The sequence below is a fragment of the Myxocyprinus asiaticus genome, chromosome 33, assembly GCF_019703515.2.
Source record: "Myxocyprinus asiaticus isolate MX2 ecotype Aquarium Trade chromosome 33, UBuf_Myxa_2, whole genome shotgun sequence".
Classification (NCBI taxonomy): Eukaryota; Metazoa; Chordata; class Actinopteri; order Cypriniformes; family Catostomidae; genus Myxocyprinus; species Myxocyprinus asiaticus.
In genome coordinates this window covers 23,440,852-23,464,080 of record NC_059376.1, presented here as the reverse complement: position 1 = coordinate 23,464,080, position 23,229 = coordinate 23,440,852, and the positions used below count along the sequence as shown (strand labels likewise).

The following is a 23,229-nucleotide window of genomic DNA, read 5'->3' as shown; positions in this document are numbered from 1 at the left end:
TTTTTTAAAATCCTTTAAATCAACAATTATCAAAGATAATCATTAATTGTTAACATCGATGAAACAGTAATTAAAATTAACACTAGGTTATTGATCATTCAAATTCAATCATCAAAGATAATTATCAATTATCAAAAATCAGTAGAATATTAATAAGGATTAACATTGACAGGGCACCACCCTAAAATCAGGGACTAATAACCAAATAGTAAAACAGTCTCAATATTAGATTGTTTTCTTAGGAAAATCGACATCCGAAGAATATCGATTTTCGGGAAAAAAAACAATGAATGAAGGTTTGAATCCGAGCACTGACATCCCATCAGCATGACACAGGCATATGCAAAACAAACCAAAACACTTATACTATAAACAAAACACTATAAACAAAGTTTATTTATGCAGTAATATCAATTAATAAATAATACAATGCAGTCAATAACTTCTGACTTACAACTACAAACTAAACAGTGATATGATTAGATACGGAAATAAAATAATCCTATAACACGTAAGGTGTGTGTGTGGTTAGTACGAGAGAGAGAAGTGACGGCCCTAAAGCCGATTTCGCGATCATGGGAGAGAAAACAGCTGTTAGTTCATCGCTCTGAGACACGGTGGATGGCTCGTAAACAGTCCCGCATTATTTGACTCTTTAATGGATGAACTCAGTTGCTGTCTCACCCGCAATGGCGAAATTGCACAATAATCCAATTTGGTTGGACCACAATACAGCAAAACAAATTTGTGATAATTAATATCCTGAGTATTAATAATGAGCGGACATGGCGGTCCGTAAATTGTACAAGCAAAAACCTTGAAACACAAGAATAACACACTATAATATTCTATCTCTGCCCAGACGTAAACCTCTTACTTGAATCGCATGAGGACACAGGTAGAATGTGTTTTCCACCGTCCTTTAACTCTGACCCAGTTCCTTGAGGCTCGGGTGATGACAGGAGGCCATTTCCTCACTCTGTCGGCGGGCGGTGTGGCTGTTGATTCACGGCGGGCTGGCGAAAAACTCAGAAATGTCGACTTGATTGAAGATGGAAGAGAAATCTTTAATCTCTTCACTTCTGTAGGCAAACGGATGAAGATGCGAATTGCTCTGCGGTCTCCTTCGGATCCGTTAGAGTGTTCTGTTGAACACAGAGTAATCTCAACTCGTCCAGCGAGATGGAGATTGTATGGCTACAGTTTCAAGTCGGACGTTACTTCCTTGTGCTATGAGGTTGCACCGGAGAGCAGCGAAGAGCTGCGTCCACATGCTGCGAACAAAGTCGCTGGAAGCAAATCCCGAAAGCATTTCAGAGGTATTTCAACTCCTGATGATGTCATGTTTGAGGGACGTTCTGTTGTGTGCCTCATCCAATAGGAGTTGAGAGTTCGATCCTTTAGTGAGCAAGGCTTCAAGGGATTTGTAGTCTTTTTTGGACTCCCTTTGTTTGATTTTGGCACGATTTTTATCAGTAAGATTTACGACTTGGAATGTGGGGGCTTGAGTTAGGTTTTTACGACTGTGTTAGGCCTGCCTTTGTCTTCTATCTGAATACATGAGGCCCAACAATACATTATGAACTAACAATGAACAATTGTATTTTTATGAAGCAACAATAACCAATATTAATACAACATGTAAAAAAAGATTGCACATTGTTAGTTACCTAATACGTTTACCAATAGGGGTGTGACGAGATCTCGCGATATTAAAACGTGATGATATTTCTTGTTGAGGTGAAAAGCTGTCTCACGATATCAGCATGACGGAGTGTGAGGGTGAAATTATCATAGAAGATGCCCCCGCCACTTTTAAATCGTTTGTGTGGCAGCATTTTAGGTACCCGGTGGAAACAATTAACGGCGACAGAGTGACAGGCAAGACACGAACAAAGGCGTACGTCATCGAGGCTGTCTCGTTTCATTTTTTTTTTTTTTTAAATCTATTGTCAATGCCTTTTATGTAGATGCACTTACATTTATACAATTGTTAACCTTTTTTGCATTCCCAATAAAAAAATTAAATCAAATAAAAATGAAACGAGACTGCCTCGATGACGTATGTGGCCGACAAATGCGACCACAGGAGGACGCAGCCTTCCAAACGAGAGACAGCCAATATGTAAGCACTGTAAGAAAATAGTGCCTTTACACTGCGGCTAACACAAGCACTATGCGAAGACACCTACAGAACCACCGCAGCTCTCAACTAAAATCAACCAGGTCTGAAGAGACTCATGTGAAATCATACAGGAGAGAAGCCAGTCAGTTGAGTTTGTGGCAAAACCTTTTACAGTGCTTGCATATTGTTTTGTATTTTACTGCATATGATAATTCATACTCAGAAAGTAGAACTGAAGTGACATTCATTACAAGATGATTAGTTAAAACATTTCAAAATGCACCTGCATTGTTTTGCATTTTGTGACTTTCAGTCGAATAAAAGATTATTTTTCCAGTCATATACACTACCGGTCAAAAGTTTTGAAACACTTACCTGAAATGTTTCTCATGATCTTAAAAATCTTTTGATCTGAAGTTGTATGCTTAAATGTTTGAAATTAGTTTTGTAGACAAAAATATAATTGTGCCACCATATTAATTTATTTAATTACAAAACTAACATTTATTTAAAAAAAAAAAGTTTTTGAAATTGATGACTTGGACCAAATAATAAAGAAAAGCAGCCAATAAGTGCCCAACATAGATGGGAACTCCTTCAATACTGTTTAAAAAGCATCCCAGGGTGGTACCTCAAGAATTTGGTTGAGAAAATGTCGAGTACATGTCTGCAAAATCTAGGCAAAGGGTGATTACTCTGAAGATGCTAAAATATAACACAGTTTTGATTTATTTTGGATTTTGTTTAGTCACAACATAATTCCCATAGTTCCATATATGTTTTTCCATAGTTTTGAAGACTTGACTATTATTCTAAAATGTGAAGAAAAAAAATGATAATAAAGAATGAGTAAGTGTTTCAAAACTTTTGACCGGTAGTGTATATAGTGTTAAAATATCGTCTCGTCTCGTTCTCGTGAACCCAGTATCGTGTATCGTCACACCCCTATTTACTGTGCTAACAGATAGAACCTTATTTGTTAATTGTTACCAGATTTTCTCTTCTTACTACAAAAGAACCTAAATGCTTTTAACTTGCACAGTTTTTCTATGTGGATGTTTTCATTTACTTCTCCACTGCTGTAAGATTTTTTTAAACAAAGACCGGCAGGAAAAGGGAAGTGTTCAGTTGTTAAAGTGAGAATTTGTGGTCATGTTTACTACTCTAATGGGAAGCATGCCATTTGCTGGTTTGGGTATTCCTCAAACATTAAAATTTGAGTAACTACAGTAATTTCCCATTTTTGTAATCTTTGGCCAACACGCTTGTAAATCACCTAACAGTGTATTGAAAATTGGCTTTGCCTTCTGTATCTCAGTTTGCATCAAGATGTTATTTGTTTGATACAGCCTTAATTGTTTTTTGTTTGCAATCAACCTTCATATTGTTTGAGCAGGAGGCTTTGGACTTGCTGATGAATGAAACATTTGGCGGAAGCCAGTGTTGGTTAGCTTTATGTGCCTAAAGCCCTTGCATTTCAATTATGAGCGAGCCTTCTTATTGAATCAAGTTATGTTTTGCTCAATAGGCTGTGGTGGCCTAGCATTTCACCTTGACTTCAAATGAGGCATTATTTGAAATGAGTCGTTAATGTTATTTTGATTGTTTAATCAAAATTGTCTCTGCAGGTTCATTGCGTGGCTTAAAACCAGAACAGTCCAGCAATACTGATAGAGACATAGGTTCGAATATGGTACTCGTCAAATCCATATCCCACTCTCCTATTTTCTTTCCACCATTTCCTTGTCATCTCAACACTTTTTCTATAAAATAACCCCATTGGGACACATTTCTGCTGCACAAAGACAAAACTCAGTTTCTACGCCAATGGTGAACCTGATTAAAATGGCTTCAAATTTTTTTGGATTGTCCCGCCAGATGTGGATTGCAAAATAATCTTACTCGTTTTTTTTTTTTTTTTTCTGAATCTGAGCTTGTTTAGCCAAACCCATCTGTCACAGGACAGATCATAGTCTAAGAGACCCGATCTCAATTTAAATACCTGAATTTTGACAAAATTTTGCCTTTGTGATGTAGAATTGTGCAAATATGTTTTCTCAGCCTTATTTGGCTTCTGTAAGCAGTGCAGATTGCTTCTGAATGTCTCATGTCTGAGGGTGTATCCTTACATAACCTACGAATGTGTTAACCGGTTATATTTGTTCCTGAAATAGAGTGCTTCTATATGTTTGTTTTCTCACAGGGATGCGTTTCAAGCGATTACTGAAATACCAAAAGAGGAAAAGTTGTTTACATTGCGACTGAACTGTTTTGACCTTTTTGACAAGGGCTGCAGGATACCGCATTGATGAGTAAAGTATGTTTTCTCTCGATGCTGACATGAAAATAACAGAAAAATCATTCGTAACGTCGAGAGAGAGAGAATGAGTCACACCAAATGTCAGCTCTCCGTCACCCCCTCAATACCTTGGAAATAAACGTTTGAGAAAAAAGACCATCATCTCTTGCACTGGCAGTTATTTTTTTCTTTGTGGCCTTGTCATCTTGGACTGTCTATAGGTTTGAAAATGTCATTTGTTTTTCATCTTTATTTCATTTTGTATGGTGGTTTTAAATTCCAATTCAGCTTTATTTTTTATTTTTGGAAAATAACTATTTTTAGTGTTTAGTTTCAGTATAGTTCTAGTAGAGTCATGTCATTCCTATTATTTGTATAGTGCTTTTTACAGTGCGCATTATTTCAATGCAGCTTGACTGAAAATCATGCCTATAATGTCTTAAATGTCTGAAAGCCCCTAGTGAACAGCTTTATAATTCTAGTTTTCTCTTAGAAGCACAAGTTGTTGCATCTACCTGATGGCACATACCACACTTGATCAGAAACGGCACTCACAAAAAATAATACAATCAGAGTTTAAGTTCAAAGATTTATTTGTCGAATTCATAACACTGCAGTCCGCTGTAGTACATGCGGACAAAGAAATGCGCTAATTGCCCTTGCTGCTACATTTAGCAGTAAATTGTATATACCATCTCCAGGGCTTTTATGATTCAGCAGCATGGACTGGATAAGTTTAGATCTTCAGTCAGATGGCCAGCACCAGAGATAAACTAGTTGCTGGACTTGGCAGCATGTAAGTTTGCAAGTTCATGGAATAGGATCTTTGTATTATACTCGAGAGTTTTGTTTGAGGCTGTTTGTATCAACTAAAGGAGACTCTTACATCCACGTGTTGTCTTTACAACATTTCACGGAGGCCACAGCTCCATTATTTGATGTAAACACATTATTTGTTGCTACTGTACACACTAGTTAAATATTGTAGTGCCATTGATTTCAGATTTATCGGTCCATAAATGTCACATGCAAAAGGGGACCTGCTAACGATAATAACTTCGGTGTCTATGAATTGTTACTGGATTGATCAAGAACATTAGCGTAATTATGCACAAACACTACCTGTGTTTGGACCTTTATGTTTTACAGGGACGTTTATGAGTCATTACTTATTATAATGATCCTCTTTAAATATATCTAAATACAGTGTTTAAGCAGGTATCTTGTATGTCATCAGTACATGCTTAATAAGATCATTACAATAGTGATGCATTATGTTCATTTTGGCATTGTAATATTTCACAGAGGAAAAGACCACACCGTTTCATATCCTGTAAGTCTTAATTTGGTGCCCAGTGACCCTTTAATATCTTGCAAAGTCAAAGTCAAGGCACTTTTCTGTTCGGATGCACTATCCAGTTCTGTCCTCTGTCCTGCTTAATTAGCCGCAGAGCTGGACTTCTCCATTTTAATGGGACATAATAGCTGCACTTTTGCTGTTTTTTCTTTTACATGCACTTTTAAATAAGATTATCCTCAACTCATATTATAGCTCGGCTGATTCTTTATTAGTTTTTTTTTTTTGTCAATCCTGTTTGTGAGAATGGGCTAACTTGTTTTATTATTGTTTCTCACAGATTTATAAAGGGATATCTCACCCAAAAATTAAAAGTCTGTCACCATCTACACACCCATATGGTGTTACAAACCCGAAAGTCTTTATTTCTTCTGTAAAAAAATAAAAAAAAAAAATACAAAAGAAATTTTGTAGAATGTAAGCCTCAAGTCACCATTCACTTTCGTTTTATGAAAAGAAGATGCAATGAAAGTGATTTGGCCTGACATCTTTTTTTGTGTTCCATGGAAGAAAGAAAGTCATGCTGGTTTGGAACAACACAAGGGCAAGTAAATGATAGAATTTTCACTTTTTGGGGAACTGTTCCTTTATATCTTAAAAGCTGTTTTTTTTCCCCATACTGCGCACAAGATGGCAGTACAGCACTTTGAAGAGCATCAGCAAAAGCCTTGCAAAAGACATTTGGTTTGAGTGATAGCTACATATCCTGCTCCTTGAACACACTGTTGAATTTTTAACACCTTTTAGTTGGATTCGAAAAAAGGTTGCTGTGGAGGCGGTCTCTTTGAATCAAATTAAATCCTCTTTTGTCATCTCTGTTTAACAAGCTACCATTGAAATGCAGCTGGAGGTTTGTGCTGAATTGAAGAAAGTCATTAGTCATCGGTACCTGGCAAATAAATGCTTTGAAGTGGTGCAGCATCTAACTAAATATTGTCACAAATTAGCAAAATACCTATCTTTTAGTGTATGACTACCTAGCAAATAACTGTGGGTGCAAAAATTTTATTCATATTATTATTTTTTTTTTCATTACAAATTATCAGTATAACAATTTGATTGTAAAGTACATACGTTTTACATAAATTTCAGAATGTATTAGTATTTGGTTTGTCCCCCTTATCATTAATCATATGGCATGGACTCCATGGGTTTAAAACCTGATGATTCAGGAGCCTGGTAACCTAACCTCTCATACAAAGGCGTTAACATGGTCATTGTCACAAATTTACTTAAGTTAGAATCTTAAGTAGTTCTTAAGGTTTTTTTTTTTTTTTTTTTTTTCTTTTACATTATAACATGTCTTTTGTTTTACTTTCCCAGATTTTCAGTTTGGACATTTGGCCCTTACTGAATGTGTTTGACCTTGATCCTTGCATGATAAAGGTTTTTTTACTTTACAGGATGTTTTGAATAATTTTGGCTCTTCAGAGCTGGATGAAGATGACCTGATGCTGGATCTTGACCTCTCGGATGACCAGCGACCTCACCATGGTGTGTTTTTACTAGATTCCAGCTGCTCTCTCCTTTTACTTCAGACTCTCGAGCACACGTCATGGCGTTTATCTCTCATTCATATTCATGTTGTTCAGTCTTGTTGTAGGAATTACACACTCTTTAAATGGCTGGATTGCTTGAAGAAATTATTTTTGCATTAGATAAAAAAAGATGAGACCTACTTTCCTTCCCAGCTCTTTAGCCGGAAAGCTTTTAGATTTTAATACCTTGTAAAATTTTACCCCATAAAGTTATGCACGCATTCTATTGTGTATATTAGACATGCAGTCATGTTAATATTCTGATCTTTCAGGAGGTGCAACTCTACATGTAACATGCACCAAAGGCAAACCCTCTAGACACATAAACACTGCAGATGTCATTGCTGATATTCGCTAAAGCAGTTCTATTGCATGAGAAATGTATAGTGTAGTGCCTTTGCATGATATTATTCAAAGACTTTGGTATGAACGTCCCCTGGAGGTTGGATTTCGGACTATATGAACCCTAAGTTTTATATGTACTGTAGCCAGAGAACCCCATTAAAACATTTCATCACATCATTAATGAAATTCCCATTACTTTGGTAGCACTAAAATCTTATTTGAAAGGAAATGAGGAAGCTGATATTTTTGTGGTGACTGTGACTTTGATTACTATTATAGCTTCACGGGAGGATTCCAGTCAGTCCCTTGCATCGTGTCTAAACCTGCTGCCCTCACCCATGGAGCGGACCTCTGGAAGAGAGCACAGGGAGCCCCCCCACAGGTATTGTTGCCTCTCCAGAGCTTCTCTATAAACCACTCATTCACACTGCAACGTGTTTTGACAGGGAGACTAATATAACATACCCACTTCAATGACACAGTAAAGATGTTCACATTGTTCACACAATGGTCATCTTAGGCTAAATTCCCCATTCTGTTTGCAACCCATTTAACTTCTGTAGTGTGACATATTTCTGTCTGAAAGTCTGTAGGATATTCTACAAGAAAATGTAGTGCAGAACTTGATTTTATCCATTGGGAATTGATTTGATTGTGAAAAATAGGCATTAATACTAGAATGGAGTCTGATGACTGATGGAGGAGGGATGAAAAGTGAGATTTGTGATGTCAATGGAAAAGAAATCTTCAAAGGTGGAACAAGTATAGTGCACAATAAAGAATATACATTAAGTAAATGGGGTCAATTTTGTTTTCATATTGACTTTAACAATTAAAGATGAACAGTGTCATTTCTCTGTAAGTTTAATTGTAAGAGCGTAATTTTTTCAAAATAGCTTTGCTAAAACATTGCCCATTTGTTTTTGATAAACTACAGTAGGTCTGCCCCCAGCTCACACCATTGGTTACATCAGTGTTGTTGTGTCAGGCTGGACGGGTCGCTCAAAACAAACTGAGGAATTTTTATAGCGCCACAGAAACGTAGTGTTTACAGTGTTCGAGAAAATGAACCTGAGAATGCCTTTTAGTTGTCCCTGCATATTAAGCTGGGATAAGAGAAAATATTTTTACACCAAAAAAGTTACACACTTCAGCTTTTAAGTTAAAAGGTTTTGAAACTTTTATTTTATAAATGTTATACACAAACTGTTGATAACTGTCATTAAATAACGAGAATGAAGTTGTCAGTACTGCAGGGTAGGGAAGTTATTCAATTCATATTTGTTAATTAATTGTGTTAGTTACTATGGTGAAATCTCTAATGTAATTACTTTTGTAATTTTCAATTAGTTCCTTGTAATGGGAGAAATCAGTATCACAGTTGGGTAAGTAAACACATCAAATGCCTTTCCTGAGAAGTTAAGTCTTTCACTGATAAGAAACACATGAATGTTGCTTGCCTTCTAAGTTTGCCAGTTAAGTTGAGTGTATTAGAATGAATTCAAAGTCATCTATGCGTTAGTTTGTGCAAGATGTTTTACAGTAGGGGTGTAACGGTACATGTATTCGTCCCAAACCGTCACGGTACTGACGTCATGGTCCGGTGCATGCAGTCAGACGAAGAATACATCTGAGTCAGTCACAGGTGATCCACACTCCAATCCAGAAGGGGGCGCGCATGGTAATGCAATGCTGTTTGCTAACCGCCACAACAGGGAAAAGAGCAGAAGAAGAAGAGACCATCTATGCACCAACCCAAAACAAGAATGGCTTCTCCTAATGCACAAGTTTTATTTTTCATTATTCTATTTATTTTGTACTTTTATAACACAAGAGGTGCTTTCAAGTTTTGTAGCTGATTGTGACCAAATACCTTTTGTTTTTATCAACCCTACAAAAAAATATGGCCTATGAAAGAGTGCATTCTGTTTACTGCTTTGTGCTTAATACACTAAAGGAGGCTGTACTGTACCAACTACCTCAGGGGGGACTAAATGCTGCTAGGTGGAACAAACTGTAATTTGCACTACTGTATGTTCAAAATAAATGAAAAGAAACCTGGCATTTTGGATTTTTCCTTTTGTACCGAACTCGTATCGAACCGTGACTCCAAAACCGAGGTACGTACCGAACCTTGACTTCTGTGTTCCGTTACACCCCTATTATACAGTATACAGACCAGTTATTTGCAACTGGTTTTCCTTCCAAATTTTTGCTTTGAACATCGAGTGGAAAATCAACCCAGTTTATCATAGAGTGGTAAACAATATGACCTTAAAGGGATATTTCCCCCCAAAATTAAAATTCTGTCATCATTTAGTTGGTACTAGTCAGTTCCAGTCTGCAGATTTTTGAGTAGTCTGAGTCGAAGAAAATCACGTAGTATAAGATTGGTACCAACTCCGATTTCTTAGCCTTCGAATGGGATTCCATCTAGTCGGAGGATATCAAACATGTTTGATATTTTTCAACTGACTTTACACGACTACTAGAGGAAATCTCATAGTGTATGATGCTGCGTGACTGAAATCTCAAGTCATATGGTGATCAGCCAAAAGAAATTGAGCATGCAGTGGCTACGAAGCTCATAAAATGGAAATTGACCACTCAATTGCATCTTGTTTCCTAAATGATCAAACTTTCACTGGATGGAGTGGCATAGGTATTCACCTCACCAGTGGTTTGCACATTTAGAAAATGTTCTCTTACAAGATGAAGCTGAAACTGAAAGTCTGCCCTGACCCTCTTGCATAATGACAGCAGAGAGAGAGAGCAAATTATAGCATGGAAATTAGCCTAGAAAATTGAAAACATTTCCTGACCTTATAATTATTTGTACAGTTTTTAGAGCATTCCCCCAAATAGACTGGGTTTATTTTGAAATTCTTATAGAATGGACTCTACAACTGCTGCATGTTAACTACATTGAATATGTGATTAAATGTCGCTTTTTCCACACGAGTGAAAGGTTTGAAATTTAAAATCAACAGTGTAAATATTACCTTGAATTTCAGCAAAGTTATGGAAATTACATAAGCCTATATTAGAAAATGACATTTAATCGTATATTTAGAGGATGCCCTAAAATAGACTGGGCTTATTTTAAAATTATTACAGAAGATACTCTCAGACTGCTACATTTTAAAGGAATAGTTCACCCAAAAATATAACTTGCATTGTTTGTAGTGCTAAACAGCACAATTTCTCATGTGAACACGCTCATGAAGATGCAACGTCAATATTTTCACTGAAATATGACTTAAATTGTGGGTTGTTTCTTGCCAAAATTCATCACATGCCTTCAGAAGACTTGAGTTGCATTGATAACTTTCATGATACTTTTGGGTCCTAAAAGATTTAAAGTAAGCCGCTGTAAACAGCCATTGTATTGGAAAGATGGACCTGGATATTCAATAAAATATTCCCCTTTTGTGTTTTTCTTAAGAAAGAAAGTCATATGGGTGTGAAATGACACGAGGGTGAGTAAATTATGATCGAATTTTCATTTTTGGGTGAACTATTCCTGTAACTGCATAGAATGTGATAAATATTTGCTTTGTTTAACACAAGTAAGGTTTTAAAGCAACACTGCAGTGCGAAAGTAGAAATATTACCTTGAATTGCAGAAAGATAATGAGAATTACATTTCCAAACATGTATTGGGATATGGCATTTTATCATATTTTTAGAGCATGCCCCAAAATACACTGGGTTTATTTTGAAATTATTACTAATTTTAGGCTGCTCTAAAACTGCATGTTCACTACATGTTACAAGTAATTTAAATGGTTTTCTACACAAGTAGAGGCTTTAATGTTTAAAAGCAACACCTCAGTGCCAAAGAAAATATTACCTTGATTTGCAGAAAGGTTATGAGAATTACATTTCTAGACCTATACTGGGATATGACATTTTATTGTATATTTGAGCTACCGAATGCCTCATAAAAGCCATGCTGCTTCCAGAACACGTATTTTCGCCTTGTCAGCAGGTGGTGATTGAATGACCTTGTCTTGATGTCTTTGACATAGTTTTGAATGAGATTTCTACTCCGTAGCCCCGCAAGTCAGTGTTATTTTGGTTTATGTTGCATCCGAAGAATCTCTTTATGCATTTTCTGAATTTATGGCACCCTGAGACTGTGTTCTGTTCTCATCAATGTTAATGTTCTCACATCGTGTACTATGATACAACCTTGTGATCGACAAGGTTTATTCTTTTCATTGTCACCCTGGTTTACGCTATTTATTCTGCCATAACTTGTTTCATTATTAATTATTCGTCACTTGGCATGGTGCAGTAGTGGAGAGAACATTTAAAGCATTAGTACATCCAAAAGTGAAAATGTTGTCATTTTTATTTACTCCCCCTCATGTCATTTCAATCCTGTTTGCTGTTATTTTTTCAGTGGAAGCAAGGCTAATTTTTGAAGAGTCTTTATCCATCTCTTTTCCATACAACAACAGTTAATTGTTACCACAGCTGTCAAACTCCAAAAATTCCTTAAAATAAAAGTATTCTAGGTGCGCTCTGTGTGAGAAACAGACTGAAGCTGAAGTTGTTATCACTAAAGTTAAGTTAGTTAATTCCCCTCTGCTGCAGCAATTATGCATATTTGAACTGGAGCATCACCTTCGGTTACGGCACATATGTGAGAGCCAATGCCGTTTTGGCATCCATGACATTAAACCTGACGTCATTGCTCCCTTTTTGAATCTGAATGTGGGCATGAATGAGATTTCAAAGAGAGATTTAAGTCAGTAAATAATGACTTAAATTTTAGGCTGTTCCTCATACAAAACTATTGTATGTCTTAAGATTTCGCGTCATCCCCGCTGAAAAAAGATACAAACAAACAAAATAATTATATTGCTGGTCACCAACTTATTTTGTGTTTTGTTTACTGGTCGCCCAGTATGGGATGCTGGTGTTCCCACCAGGCTTTCAAACTAGCTAAACCAGCTTCATCAGAAAGACCATGCTGGACCAAAAGGCTTCACCAGCAAGGTTTTGCTGGTAAAATGCTTGGCTATGCTTTTCCACCAGTGAGACATGCAACAAATCCGTACTAACCATCATAAACCAGCCTAGACCAGCATGCTGGATAAGCTAGTCTTTATAGCAGGGATCTGAACTATTGTTATGGTGTGTTTTGTGCTTTTTGGAGCTTGCTTGCTGTGGTCACAAAAAAGTGCTGCGTAAAAGGTTTTTTTTTCTAAAAAAAAAAAAAAAAATTCCTAATTTGTGTTCCACAGAAAAAATAAAGGCAAACAGGTTTGCAATGACATGAGGGGTTAAGTAATATTTTTGGGTGAACTGCTCCCCTAAATAAAACATGCTGTTCCTAGCAGGAGTAATAACTCACCCTGTTACAAATTAATGAAACAGAAAAAGTAAAGTAATTGGCTTTTTCCTCATAATTGTGAAATTCATCACTCAGAGGGGCCAGGCAGAAGTGACGTGAAAGATACATGGGGTTGCAGTATAGTGTCATTATGGTGGGGAGGTGTCAGTTAGTATAGATGTCTTTAATGTACAGTGGCTGGGAGGCCTGTTTTCTGCTGTGAGTCAAGCTCAGCTAGAGTTGAGTATGCACTGTTTGACGGAATATAATCCTACACCCTGACTAAGTGACAAGGTATATTATCCCTAGGCAAAATCTGGGCTGTTGGTGTGGAAATGCATGAACCATCAGCGAGACTGATGCACAGCAGCTCATGTTGTGTTTTTCTCACTTCGCCCATTTTACCGCTCTGTAGCAAGGCAGATGGAAGTGTTTTGCTCTCTGAAGAGAGGCAGAAAGATGAAGCTATAGGAGAGAGCTGAAGAAAGAGCCTCAGTCCAACTTAACAGAGCTGCAAGTCTGAAACAGCATAGAGGTTTATGATTGATTTTTCTCTCATATGGCTTTCACACAGAGAGAGAGTGTGTACTTTAAAATTGAAGGAAACTGAAATCCTGGACCATATCAATTGGGTAGTTTTCCTTTTGCCATTTTGTGAGGAAAGAAATGGCTTTATTACAGTTGGATCTGATTTAGTTACACTATTATAGCAAGATCGTCTGAGGGGAAAAATCTAATTGTAAAACAATATCAAATTAAATTTCCTTGCTTTCCCGCATTTTCTTTAAATGTGCACACAGTCATTTTTTTTCCACAGTTTTATACAGAAATTAATAATACTTTTGAATAATATAAGTACAGTGATGTACACTTCAGTACATGAGATGAAGACTCAGTCATATCAGTGGCCTAGAAAAAGCTGTTTTTATTTTAAATTAACTCATATTGATATCTCATGACCTGTCACATGTCTTGCAACTCCACCAAATTAATAATAGAAATAATAATAACAACAACAACAGTAATGTATTTTATATATTGCTTTTCCAACGTTCAAGGCACTTTACAAAATTTATAATCTAAAAAATACAAGCAAACCAAACAATAAAGCAATAAACACAAAATGAAGTACATACATACAGTATATGCATATATAAATATGAATGAGATAAGGACTACAAGTGTGTGTGATTTAAAAAAAAAAAAAACTGTTATTTAACAAATGTGAATTTGAAGCTGCTGTATAATTAAAAAAAAAAAAAAATGGTGAAATTATCTTAAAGTAATTTTAACCATAGTCCTTATTGTACTCATAAATCCAAAACTGCTGATCTAAAAACCTATAGGAAATTCCAGAGGGAACCCATGGTAAATTCCAGGATGGCCTACAAATTGATGCTGTAGTCTTTAGGTGTCAATATATTGTAAATTTGAAGATCACTAAGACAACAAGAGCAAGTAAAACACAAACAAGAACTTACTGAGTGCACCTTTAACTCAGAAAGCCCAGTTGGTGGTGAGTGTCAATTCTCAGTGTCACAGTGCTGTATCTCTCGCTCCCTCTCTCGCTCGCATGTCCTTAAGGAGCAGGTTTGCTGCAGCAGGGGGCAGACTCCTCAGCTCTCTGCAAGCTGTGGTCCTCCACAACAGAAGGCTTCATGTCTGGCCTTGTGCTAATTTTCAGTCTCCTTACCGAAGTCTGTCAAGGTGATTCAAAGTGAGTGTGTGTGGGGGGGGGGGCCTTTCAAGAAACTCAGGTGTGACAGAAGGAGTTCAGATCTTTGCAGAAGTAATTACTGCAAATCAGTCCGATGTAGATTTTCTTTTTTTCTTTAAGTGTGGACAGGGAGTGTGACTGTTCCTAACCTTTGATCACACTCTCTTTGTGGCATCATGTTGAGTTCTCCGCAGTCAGTGCATGTGTGTGAGACCTGCCTCAGGGAAACTCTTCTGGGTGTCTAGCTGAGTCACAATGGCAGAATCCATTGTTGTTACACATTGCAGGGAAGCCTGTGCCATCACTAATTGGATACAGAGTGGTCTTGTTGGAGGCACCAACAGGCCATAAAATGTTGGAATGACGATTAAAAACCCAAATGGTTCTTATTTTTATATGGTAAAAGGATTCTTTCAAGGTTTTTGTTATAGAACATTTTGACAACTTGTAAAAAAGTCTATTAAAATATTTTTCTTCTACAGTAAGAATGGTTACCGCCTAATAAAAAATCATCACAAGAAGTCATCACCTAGAGGAAAAAGTGCTTTGTAATGAAAATCCATTAATCTTGCATTGTTTTGTAAAAGATTGAGGTAAACTTTTAAACTAACATTGCCTTCACTACAGTTTTTCACTACATCAGAAAATGCTGCAAATCACATCACACATAATGTAAGTGACACATTCTCATGAGACCAGAAGTTGATAAACATTTTTAAAAGAATAATTTGCATCTTGTGACCAAACATCACACACATTCGGTCACAAGACGAAATAAGAACCAAGGTTATGGACATAGCTGCCATTTCATTTTAGCGCTTTATGATTCATGATTTGATTTAATAGTGAATAACGACTTCAATTTAGTTCTGTTTATCTCACAAAGAGATTGTATCACTTCAGAACTATTAAAATCTTATATCAAGACATACCGATTACTTTAACTGTGATTTGGTGTTGTTTTTTTTGTTTTTTTTTGGGAATTGGAACTTTGAACAGACCAGAATCACAAGTCACCTGCATTATGGCAATCAACACTGTGAAGACTCAAGCTCCACTAATCACCATAATAGTAACTCCCAAAGCTCCAACATAACAGAAACTTTATAAATTATACAACAAAACTTTAAACAATAACAAGTCTCCCCCTTTATATTCATCTTGCTCAAAGACTTTTAACATTTATTCTCCCTGTGAAGTGGCATGAAAAACATGCTGGGAATTAGAAATCTCCTGCCCAGTTTCAGTTAACCAAAATAAAAATATTCATGTTGTCTAAACACACATTGATTAAGGAAAGCTTGGAAATAAAAATAGAAAAAAATTTGAGTAACGAGGAATGCCCAATAGCCTGCATCATTTTTATAGCAAACCGAAGCTTTTTGGAGAAAATTGTAGTTTCACCAACTCCACCAACGTTTAATGCATCTCTATAGAGCTGTGTGACAAAAATGCCCAAAAGTCTCTGCATCTACGCTCCAACTGCATCATTGATAGCTCAGATTGAGAGACTTCTGGACATCATTAAGTTTAAAGAGACAAGTTCATTACACTCAAAACAATAATACAGTTTAGGTTACTTAAAAGGTGTCAATTTTGTGAACTCAAAAGACAGAGAAAGTTCTAAATACTCATCAAGGTTAATTTATTTGAACTAATTTGTATTACTAATGTTTCCCCTACTCAATATAATAAATTACTTTTGAGCATTAGGTTTTCGGCATTAGGTTTACAGTGTTTGTGTTCCACCAAGGAAAGAAAGTCATGAGTTTGGAGAGACATAGCATGAATTAATGACAGAATTAAAATTTTTGGGTGAACTCTGTGAACTATTCCTTTAACTCTTGCTGCAACGCACTCTGATGTAGGCATCCATTGACCAATAAGAATTTCAGAGAATCCAGTTGTGCTTTTGGAAATCCAGCTCCCTGTGTTCTGCTTGATTTCAAACAAACCTGGCTCTTTCCACTCCCTCAAAACAAATCTCATGCATTCCTACCTGTCAAACGTTCCATCAGAGCCTTTTGTATCTGTAGGCTCCCTAAGACTGTCACTTGCAACAAATTACTCTTCCAAACACGTAAATATTTGATCAACCAGAAAGATTGCATTAATGTCAACAAACCGCCTGCAACCACTCCCACGTGAGCTCTGACATCATCTCTCGTGCCCTACTACAAAAAATTTAACGAAATATGCTGCAAGGGATGACGTGTAATGAACAAAATTAACACATTTAAACGTTTCAGATGTTTGGGGTTAAAGAGTTAGAAAGAAACAAACAAACACAAATTATGTCACTGCTGAGGTTGCTGATCTTGGCCAGAAGCTAGTCGTTGTAATAAAATGAGTGAAAATGTTTTGAGGAAGATGGTTAATGGCAGTGTGAAAACTGTTGACTTTTAAACACTACCACTGCTGCCAAAAATGCTTGCATTCATGGGTCTTTAGCAATTTGTTGTAGTCTCTTAGGGTTTTGTCAAAATATATTGCTTCTATAAATAAGATGGCCATCACCAAGAAATATGAGCATAAGGTCCAAGAGTCTTTAAATTTTTAACTCAAGGTACTAGTTGGGAAATTTGTTATTTGACAAAGGCACTCAATGTTACCTCAGTGCCAACAATAACAGTCAACCATATCTATCATACGGATGCTTTTCTTGATAAGGAATATAACATGGCAGCAGTAGCTTCTAGTAATGTTTATTAGTTTGAAGATGATAATAATGTGACCGGAGACAGAGACAGTATAAGGGGGAGGAGGTGGACCATTTCTAGGAAAATTAAAGGTATAGATCATTTCAAGGATGTAAATGATAACAAAGGAATTTGAAGGCTACTGGTCTGGGAGCACCTCCTGTTTCATTATCGGATCTTTTAAGTAAGGCTCTAAGTTAACATATTTTACCAAAGAACATTAAACATTTACATGCAGTGTTATAATCAATAAAGCTGTTCAATGAAGCTGTCTGTGTGACCCGTGGACAAAGTAAGGATTTCTTTCTTTTTTTTGTTTCTTTTTTTTTTTGTGTTCCTACTTTATAAATCGTTTTGGATAAAAGCATCTGCTAAATGACTAAATGTAATAGTAAATGACTTGTGCATCTTCATTCATTATAATGGGAGCAATCTACAGTCACTTTTAGAGCTCTACCTATCAAACTTACAATTAGTTGGCATAAATGTCAGAGGTGAGATGTGTGCTACAGTTGTTAGTACTGCATGTATCCAGCCGTCTCACTTCACTGCTGTTGTTCAAGCGTCCATTTGCAGTTGCTTTTTCTGAGATCTAAACACTTTAATTTCCATTTGTTCTAGACATCCAGGGAGCAACGAGTCACCGAACAACATGGTCCACATTTTAATGATGTTTTATGATGATTGCTATAATGAAGTATTTAAGCACACAGTTAGGGATAGTACTGGCTGACAAAGGCAGGGCCCAGATGGCATCACTCACATGTGAGTGGTAAGGAGGTGGCGGATGCGTCCTGGGGGAAGGACATAAAAGAGGAATGGTTCTCGACTAGGACACACGGGGATCTGTCGCCTGTGTACAATGTTTTGTCGCTGTGGATAATTATCCCATTATTGGACTACTGATGATGACTTTTTTTTTTTTTTTTCTTTTTTTGTGGAAATTGTCACATTATGATTGTTAATTGCACCTTTATCATCACCACCATTTTTTGTTTTTGTTTTTGTTTTTTCTCCCCAATTTGTAATGCCCAATTCCCAATGCACTTTAAGTCCTTGTGGTGGCGTAGTGACTCGCCTCAATCTTGATGGTGGAGGACGAATTCCAGTTGTCTCCGCGTCTGAGACCGTCAATCCGCACCTCTTATCACGTGGCTTGTTGAGCGCATTAACGTGGAGACGCCACGCGCCCCACCGAGAGCGAGAACCACACATTATAGTGACCGCGAGGAGGTTACCCCATGTGACTCTACACTCCCTGGCAACTGGGCCAATTTGGTTGCTTAGGAGACGGAGTCAATACTTGCTGAGCTACCCAGGTCCCCCCATCATCACCACCATTTTAAAATTGAACTGAACTGTATCTATGCCGGGGCTGGACCGTTAAACCCGATCTCTATGCTGCATGCCACCGGGCCAGAGCGACGCCAACAGGTGCACACACACACACAACCATCCATTCATTTTGTTAGGACGTTATATTGCATCACATAGGGACAGTTAAGTTTGCATGCTACGTGCGGAAGCCTGTTCAGTGTATTCCCAAGATAAACCTTTGTAGCGTGTTTGGTGGCAGGGTTCCGTATCGTAACATCCTAAACATTAGTAAAGTAAATCGTCACTATGAATGAAGCGCCTCCTGCTGTTGTTTTGAACGAGTATGACAACTAGTGGGAAATGTACAAGGAACTAAGTCGTCACTTCCTCGAACCGATGAATAGTCCTTGAAATGGTCTATATGGCGACTATAGGAATAGATTTCCCACCTTTCATTTAAAGGGCCAATCGACTTTTTGATATAGGCATCGCCTGTTTGTTTACTTGATAACACTTTCGCATTAACTGGACCAGCCTGAAAAATACTGTACTGTTTTTGTTTTTTTGTTTGTTTGTTTGTTTTTTTTGCATGAAATTATCAAAAGAAGCTAAATTTGTTCTACAACTCTGGTTTAGACAAATTTGATTGCTTATGTATTATTGAAATGTAATCTTGAAAAACAGTTTGGAGATTTTGGTCATTCTCCATATAAGCTGATAGGAGCTGTAGAAAATAGCTGCCCGGAGGCGTTACCAAAACATCTGTCATCTTGAGTTTACAAGGACACCTAGCTAACAATGCAATTTTTTCAAAAAACAATATTTGCAGTCAGCCATTATTAATTTAGTCAGTGATGGAAAGTGTCCAATAATGGAGGTTACCGAGATAAAGCTTGTAGTATTCTACTGGTCATGTGATCTCTTCGTACCAGCCGCTATGAGGTGACCCGCATCCTGTAGAATAAAACTGCTATTTGCTTCTGATATGATTGGAGTCTTCAACTCCATGTGAGTGTACATCATTTTAAACATATTTTTAATATTACTATTAATTTCCTTTTCATGTAAAACTTTAATGAGGTGAAAATTACTGAGTGCACCTTTAAAACTTTGCCTCTCTCACACTTACCCGTGAATACGTTCTAACAGGATCCACTCTTCCGTTAAACTTGTTTTTGTTTAAAGCAGGCTCTCCACTCGCACACAATACACACGCCTACGGAGCCACGCTTACTGAATACCTACAGGGGAAATAGCTTAGAAATGACTCCACAGAAAAGGTCAGAAGTCTTTAAAATCTCCATTACAATAATAACTGTACTAACAAGGACAGTGAACTTAAAAAAAAAAAAAAAAAAAAAAAAAAAAAAAATCTGAATATTGGAAGCCAAGCATTGAATCAATTGTTAAACTTCAAATACACAAGTGTCCAACTGTGATGGGGAACACCAAAACATGGGCAGAGCTCTGCTCCTTTTGAGCAAAGTTAATATGTAATTTAAGAACAAAGGGCCAGGGTTGCATAATGCTAATTATGATGTTAATAGCTTGATGAGAACGGCGCTAATAACTGTATTACACAATGTCGATCTGTCATGTGCCAGTACGGAATGCCAGTATTCTGGCTCTCAGTGACCTTGAAAAACACACTGCCTCCAAATGAGAGCTCACGCAGGGGGGATGTCAACCTGCTAAGTAGGGGTCAAATGCAAAAAAGCCCTAAACTTGATGGCAGTGTTAGCAGTGCCATAATCAGATAACGGCCAGATGCAATGTGATAATGGATATTCTGTAGTAGAATGATGCAGGGGACTTGATAATTAAAGTGGAATATGTACAGTAGGTATGACTTTTGCTGTAAATAGCGAGACAAACCTGCAACAGCAGCAAAGTGAAAAGGCCCTGAGGTCAGCAGCTTTTAGGGGTATCTTGGGACAGGAGCATTTCCAAAGACATGATTAAAAACACCTTGCATCTACTATGGGTAAATAAACAGTGTGATGTTATAAATAATAGATAGGCTCTGTTCCAAAACCTAGTGAGCTTCCGACTTAGGCAGGATTGTTGAAAGGCGTCATAGGCGTGCTCTAAACACCGAAGGCTGTTCCTAAAGGTAGGCATGTACAGTACTTTTATTCTTATTTTAGAGGATTGGGTCATTAGCTTGGCAATATGCTAACATCAAACTCTACTGAAATGACTGAGTGCCCTGGTTGACTGTAGTTATTCCCAGAAAAGTCTTTGACTGTGTTAAGTATTATTATAGAGACCAACTGCAAGGCCTGTCAAAGATGCACTGACACATAAAATTGTGACTGATGTTTGAATCTTAATAATGACTAGATATATGGAGCCTCCGTCAAGTAAATAAAATCCCCAAACCCTTCCAGACACAACAATAATTCTGATAGATCTTCTTATAGGAGATGGCATTTAACAACAGTGTCTGTGTTTTTAATATGCCTATGAATTGCCGGAGAGTGGCAAAATTGTGTTTCTGAATGGTTTTGAATGCCTCAGATAACTGACCTAAAGTAAATGCTTAGTCACTAGAGTTGTTAAGCAATGATAGATAATGACTGCTGTAGTGCTCACTCTGATTTCCTTTTTAAATAATAAATATTGTTTTTCATTAGGGTGGTCAACCGCTTATAATTTTTACTAAATACATTTTATGATATGCTGATTAATTGTATATTAATATTTGCCACCCATAAAGATAATTCCAAGACATTAGCCTACATTTTTGTGATAGACATTAGAAAATGTGGGGTTTAAAGTCAACGTACTGATTGTTTTATTTTCTTATTATTGATCATAAGCCCATCATTGGCCTGCAATCCATTTTCGAATTGACTTTGTCTGTGGTACACTTAAGGGCCGTTCACGCAGAACACATTCTTGTATTCCATCTGCGATATTTTAATTGTTCGTCTGTAAACATCTTTGGTCATTGTATAGAATCTCACGCCAGAGCACCAGTATGCGTCCTGTGTGAACGATTCCTTACTGATTCAATGCTGCTCTTGGTTGATGTGGTTTAGCGAGGCGCATTGTCTGCAGACTTGGAAAAACTTTGTCTTCTTTAAGCTTAAATTGTTCTGTAGGAAAATCCCTTTTTACGGAATTTACGAACAGGTTAAGGGGGTATGATTAATTGCGTTTACTTTTTTCCCAGTACATTGTTTCTCTTTAAGTAATCGCACTAGTCAACTTAAGTTGAAAGCCTTTGCTTTCATACTTGGGAATTTGTAATTCCTGTATGCAGTGTTTTATTTATTGATTTATTTTTTCGTGCCACATTTTGACAAACCTTACCTTGTCTGAACCTTGACCCTGAACCTTGACCCTACATTTTACACATCAATTCACTCAGTGTCATGTAAAAAGTGAATATTGTTAAGTGCCATAGTCTTTTATTGCAGGCTGAAACTAAGAATAAAATCTTTGCTGCTGGCTTTCTGTTCAGACATTGAGTTATACAGCTTCTATTAGTTTAATGAGTACATTGAATGAGCACATCTTTCCCTATGCCATGTCTCAGAGAACATCATGAATAAGTCAGGATCCTGTCTATGATTTCTGAGACATTTGGCAACATAAGCCATTTATGAAATCATTTGTAAAATTCCAAAGTAGAAACAATTGAATGTGTCTGTGGAGGCGAGGGCGTGGTCGAGCGTTCGTCTGGGGAGAGAGCAAGCGGTAAGTGTTTTCACCTGAGATGAATTGCTGGTAATTGCTGTTTCTGTGTTTGCAGTGAGAGATGGGGGGGAAAGTAAAAAGGGGCCAGACCTCAGAGTGAGTGGGAGAGAGCCCAGCTGACAAGCTACGTGTCTGTTGGCCACTGCTGTTTCCATTAGAGAACCTTTTGAGTGGTTTATCTGAAACTACACCGTTGCGCATTCAATCGAACTTTTTTTGTTAATAATTTACCTTTGAGTTGGATTCGCTGTCTCCCGCTTCCTCATTCCTTGAACTTGTTGCACTGGTGCTGAAACCCGGGATTAGAGGAAGAAGGATACATTGTCATGGAGTCGTCGCCACTGGTGGAAGTCTTCCAGTCCCTTTCCAGCATCCAACAGGGCCAACATCAGGCCCTCGTGGATCTTCGAAGAGAGCAACAACAGCATTTTGAGGTGCTCCTTCAGGCCCAGGAGGAGGACCGGCAAGTGCTGCGGAGCTTAGTACCCCATGAGGGGGCGGCCACCATGGCCCTGGCAGCAGCGCACTCCCATGTGTTGCTCACCAAGATGGGACCTCAGGATGATCCGGAGGCATACCTTGAGCTCTTTGAGCACACCGCTGAAGCTCTAAAGTGACCACTGGATCAGTGGGTGGTCCATCTTCTGCCGTTGCTGATTGGGGAAGCCACAGTTTCCGGTCGCTGCTGAAGTCCATCTTGCAACTGGTCGGCCGCAGCCCAGAAGAACACCGCCAGGGCTTCCGCTCCTTGACGCTGAGCGAGGTTGGCCGACCGTTTGCCTT

At 37.6% G+C, this 23,229-nt stretch overlaps 1 protein-coding gene across 2 annotated transcripts in view; it reads left to right on the top strand.

Annotated features, from left to right (window-relative positions):
* The window catches only part of LOC127424244 (serine-rich coiled-coil domain-containing protein 1-like), a 121,876-nt gene that overhangs the window by 18,333 nt on the left and 80,314 nt on the right, over positions 1-23,229 (top strand). For both annotated transcript variants that reach the window (XM_051669249.1, XM_051669250.1), the window contains exons 4-5: positions 7,185-7,275; positions 7,944-8,046. In XM_051669249.1, the coding sequence (XP_051525209.1) occupies positions 7,185-7,275; positions 7,944-8,046 (194 nt within the window). The remainder of the gene's footprint in view (positions 1-7,184; positions 7,276-7,943; positions 8,047-23,229) is intronic.